At 39.4% G+C, this 5,401-nt stretch overlaps 1 protein-coding gene across 1 annotated transcript; it reads right to left on the bottom strand.

Moving 5' to 3' along the window:
* Positions 1–647: 647 nt before the first annotated feature.
* On the bottom strand, positions 648–4,447 carry LOC114371583. The gene is made up of 4 exons (XM_028328979.1): positions 3,841–4,447; positions 1,260–3,741; positions 828–1,116; positions 648–728 (listed from the first exon to the last, which is right to left on the bottom strand). Exons 1-4 carry the CDS (start codon positions 4,445–4,447, stop codon positions 648–650), a joined length of 3,459 nt encoding a protein of 1,152 aa, XP_028184780.1.
* Positions 4,448–5,401: the final 954 nt, after the last annotated feature.

Genomic DNA, 5,401 nt, shown 5'->3' with positions numbered 1-5,401 from the left:
CGCCCATGCGGAACAAAACTCCCCTGTGTTGCTTGTTCCTGTAATGAATCCTGCATGCATATACAATTGTTGAATTTGAATAAAACAAATTTGACTAGGTTAGCTAACCATTATTTGCCAATGACAGTAACCAAAAAAATATATGAACTGACAATTTTGTCTGCAATTTCTTGTGCCACTTCAGACGTCATTTGGCCATGCCGCTTAGTACGGGCAATCTTCCACTTCAAGTGTCTTGCAACTGGGGATGGTGGGTCGAAGTTGAGTGTTGGGCTTTCAGTACACGAATGTTCCTCATGTCCACGCTTGCTCTTCTCCTCCATAAGTTTCTTGTCAAGCAGTTCATACCCCCCACGAGACAGTACGTGAGGGCAGTCATTAAATTTTTGAATTTCCTGGGCCTTCTTTCGTATACCCTGAAAAAGACAAGCTTGTACTAGTCATATATATGTTACAAAACAATGAAAACAAAAATTGAATCGTTTATTGCAGATACAGAAATACTTAAACAAACCTGCCAATTAGGAGTTTTGCGGCTTTTTGCAAATTCCGCCCATGTTTCTAGATCAAGGCCATACTTGACTATAGGATCAGATATTTGCTGACTTTCATTGTCAGCAAAGACAAATTTTGAAGTCAATGAAGACTTAAATTGCCTCCATCTTGCTGCAACTGTCGACATCACCTTTTTTTTTTGCATTTTCACCTTCAGGGATATCAAATTTGCGCTGCACAACAAAATGAGTTATGTAACAGTATGTAAATGAATCCTTTAAAAGTAACTTAACAACAAAATCATGAATACAAGTGTATTTAGAATTACATACCAAAATATCTTTCCATATTAAGCTCTTTAGATTGTCGAGGACAACATTCCAATTCGCGTGTACAATAGGAACTTTTTCCCTTGCGACAACCCCTAAATAACTGTGAAATTTCTCTTTATGAGGCCCTGACTCTCTACCTGTAGCCAGATTCACGTTCACAACTGGCCGTGGGCCATCTAAGCATCTAGACGTCAAACTTCTGAGCCTCGTGGATTGTCTTGTCCTTTTCGAAGTAACCTCAGGAGGGTTTTCTGATTGTGGCGGGGACGGTGGTGGTGTTGCCATGGCCCTGCGGAAAAAAACAAGTGTTATAAATATGTCAAATTCAATGATGTAATAGGGTGCATGATTTTCAAAACAACTTAGCAATTTATGCATGACTAATGTTAGAAATGTTAAGTAATACTTATATGGTTGTGCTTACATAGTTACGTAGGAATGTTCTCCCATAAACCCTCGTCATGATCAGTACGATTTGCATATACATCATCCTCTTCTTGTTGAATAGTACTTGAAGGCATATCTTTGGAGAAAGATGGCATGTCAGTGACATCAAGTGTTGATCCATCAACATGGTGACCGATAAAAATTGTTCTCCCTTGCAAAACCACTGCCCATCTAGAGTCGCATGGATCTTCTACATAAAACACCTGTCGAGCTTGCGCTGCCATTATGAATGGGTCGTCCTTGTAACCAACTTTTTTAAGGTCTACTAAAGTGAATCCCATTTTGTCTTTACGCACACCTGTGTTTCCATTGACCCACTTACATTTGAAAAGAGGTACTCTAAATTCACCGTAATCAACCTCCCAAATCTCTTCAATGACTCCATAGTAAGGCATGCAAGCTTCAATGGGATTATTGTCAGCAACACTACAAAAGTGCTCTGATTGACCATCAACACTGACCCTGCAATTCTGCACACTACTTTTATCATCCTGGGACTTTGTGTAGAAAGAATACTGATTGATATCATATCCCTTCCAAGTTGGAACATTCATATTTGGACCTACAACTAGCAATCTTAATGTGTCTGAAGCACTGTCATTGGCGAAGATTGTTTGTCTAAACCACGATATGAAAGTTCTATTGTGCTCTTGCAACAACCTCATCATGTTCATTTTTGGGTGAATACGACACAGATGTTGTTTGTGAGCATCTATGTAAGGGATTACCTCAGCTGTGTTGTGTAATACATATAGATGAGCTTGTGCCAGCTGTTGGCGATCCATGGTTACAACATTGAACCCCCGTGTGCCCCTACCTTCCATGGTGGAGCCATGACGACTTTGAGGAAGTCTCACTGGTGTAGCCATTTCTATATATTGTGAACAAAACTCAATAGCTTCCTCAGCAACGTATCGTTCAACAATGCTAGCCTCTGGTCGATATGGATTTTTTGTATATCCTTTCAACACCTTCATGTAACGTTCAACTGGATACATCCATCGTAAAAACACGGGTCCACACAACCGAATCTCACGTACAAGATGAACAATTAAGTGAACCATGATGTCAAAAAACGATGGAGGAAAGTACATTTCTAATTGACATAGGATAATGGCTGCCTCGTTCTCCAAATCATCCAATTGTTTTGGGTCAATGACCTTACGACAGATTGCATTAAAGAAAAAGCACAAGCGGCTGATTGCAACCCTTACCTTTTCAGGCAATATACCACGCACAGCCACTGGCAACAATTGTTGTATTAACACGTGACAATCATGAGATTTCAAGCCAACCAACTTCAAATCATTAACTGACACAAGGCTCTTGATATTGGAAGAGTATCCTTGTGGGACTTTCACATTTTTAAGACAATGACAAAATTGTTTTTTCTCCTTAGTTGACATTGTGTAACATGCTGGGGGCAAATAAGTTCGCTGACCTTGTGATTGCGGATGTAACTGTTCTCGTATACCCATATTAACCAAATCCTGTCGACATTTCAGACCATCCTTTGTCTTTCCTTTGATGTTAAGAAGGGTGCCAAGTAAACTATCACAAACATTCTTCTCCACATGCATAACGTCGAGACAATGCCGAACATGTAGATTGGTCCAATAAGGAAGATCAAAGAACACTGACCTTTTCTTCCAAATGTTCTTGTTTGCATGATCCTTCCGCTGTGTCTTACCAAAAACAGTTACGATGTCTTTCACCCGATCATACACTTCATGGGGAGCTAACGGTTCTGGGGGTTCTTCAGTCTCTTGGCTACCATTAAATGCTTTCTTCAATCGTCGATAGGGGTGATAATGTTTTAAAAACCTACGATGCCGTGTATAAACTGTCTTCTTCCCATGTTTAAGTTGGATGAAACTTGTGTTTTGCTCACAAATAGGACAAGCCTGGTGACCTTTCACACTATATCCACTCAAATTCCCATAAGCTGGAAAGTCATTGATGGTGCAAAATATCATCGCATGCAACCTAAAAGTCTCACCCTGGTTTGCATCATACACATCAACCCCGTCTACCCACAACTTGCGCATGTCTTCAATCAAAGGAGTAAGGTACACATCAATATCGTTTCCTGGCTGTCTTGGACCCGATATCATCATAGACAACATAATGTATTTGCGCTTCATGCATAACGAAGGAGGAAGGTTGTAAATCATTAGCAACACAGGCCATGAACTGTGATTAGTGGACAAGTTACCAAATGGATTCATGCCATCCGAAGCAAGACCAAGTCGAAGGTTTCTTGGTTCGGCTCCAAATTCAGGATACAAGTGATCAATTGTCTTCCACTGTGGAGAATCAGCTGGATGTCGGAGAAACCCATCATTTATTCTGTCAACTGCATGCCATTTAAGGTTAGAAGCATCGTCTGCAGTAGCAAACAATCGCTTAAACCTTGGTATAATTGGAAGGTACCAATAAACCTTTGCTGGACGAGGGTTGGATATGGCTACATCATCAGTGTATTCCCCGTCATTTTGTTTCTATCGTGATACCCCACATGTTAGGCAATTCCGCAATTCGGCAAACTCTTTTCTGTACAACACACAATCATTAAGGCAAGCATGAATCTTCTTGTACTCCAGACCCACAGGACATAATATCTTCTTAGCCTCGTAGTGACTATTTGGTAACTTGTTATCATTGGGAAGCATATTCTTCAATAAGACAAGCAACTCAGTTAGACTTTTGTCACTCCACCCAAATCTAGCCTTCAAGTTGACCAAAGCTAGCACTGCAGATAACCGAGTGAAGGTTGTGCACCCCAAGTACAATGGTAACTTGGAATCTGTTTCCAAATCTTCATAATAGGGTGCATGAGCTTCCAAAAATCCCTCTTGCCCAAGATCACGTATCATGTCTTCCATTCGATCTCCGGTTTCTAACGATACCGCCTCATTGTCGGTAGGTAATGACACCTCTGGCAATTCACCGTGCCATATCCAATTTGTATAACTCCGAATGAAGCCATCCCAAATTAGATGTGATCTAATGACAACTAATGCCTGACGCCTTCCATTCACACAGTTTACGCACGGGCAGAAATACTTTCCACCCACAGCTGGTGCATGTTGTTGTGCAAACTTCAAGAAATCTTCAACCCCCTTTTCATACTCATCGCTTATGCGGGGTGCTTGAATCCAACTTCTATTCATGTTTCTTGTTCTACAAGAGGGCGTCTATTATGGCATATGCATGACAATCTCACTTTTTTTATATGAAGGTCGGGTCCTATCCCATTCAGGAACAAACTTTTTTTGCTTCATTCATATGTACAAGTTAAGTATGTTATGCTAAATTTGATGAAATTTTGGCAGCATTTCGCATTGGTCTCCAAATACACAAAATGAAAGCGGTCACCTAAATTGACCACAATCAAGTATGCACTCGGAGAACAAAGCAATACGCAATAAACCAAAATCAAATCAAATATACCACAACATACTTAACCTATAACTATGAATGAAGTAAAAAAAGAGAGTTCCCAAACTGTCCGAACGGACAATTCAAGAATCCATACCACAACTAATCCAAACTATCCGTATTAATCATGGTATGGAATCTCAAACGGGAAACTAGGGTTCACTCACAATGCACATATTTTTATGAACAATAATAGTAATTTATGGAACAACAAACTTACAATCCAAATAAAATTCCTATTAACTTACATACCTAGATAGATGGCTGCGGTAATGGAAGCTTCAAATACTATCAATTTTCTCGTGGGTTAACCAACAAAGTCTGAATTGTCCAATACAAAACTCGTAAATTGTAGCCACGAAAACCACAACAATGTGTAGACAGCTGTGAAGCACAACAAATTATACATCGTTTATCAGCAGTTGATGAAAATTTAAATAAAATCATACATTGCTAACTCAATTGACAAACAAATTTTATGATAATAAAGTGTTGAACCATATACAGAGGTGCATAGTTTTATGGCAGGAGATTTGTAAGATGAAACTGCAAATAACATGACTTGGTATTGACTTGTTTGTGTTAGCTAATTATGCTGTATATTTACCATGTCTTTGTCATTTCTTGTTAGTTATTATAGACATAGTCAATGTACATAACAAAGAACAATAGTAACCAAACACAAA

The sequence above is a fragment of the Glycine soja genome, chromosome 10 (assembly GCF_004193775.1).
Source record: "Glycine soja cultivar W05 chromosome 10, ASM419377v2, whole genome shotgun sequence".
Classification (NCBI taxonomy): domain Eukaryota; kingdom Viridiplantae; phylum Streptophyta; class Magnoliopsida; order Fabales; family Fabaceae; genus Glycine; species Glycine soja.
The sequence above is the reverse complement of the archived record's forward strand: the minus strand, read 5'-3'. Positions and strand labels throughout refer to the sequence as shown.

Bases quoted from the DNA above. Each gene is read 5' to 3' on its own strand.
- LOC114371583 (XM_028328979.1), bottom strand. From the start codon at position 4,447: ATGAATAGAAGTTGGATTCAAGCACCCCGCATAAGCGATGAGTATGAA. The intron at 3,742-3,840 runs GTGTGTTGTACA...CTGATGATGTAG, and splicing joins TCATGCTTGCCTTAATGATT to CCATATCCAACCCTCGTCCA. The intron at 1,117-1,259 runs GTAACTATGTAA...TTTTTTCCGCAG, and splicing joins TTATGGGAGAACATTCCTAC to GGCCATGGCAACACCACCAC.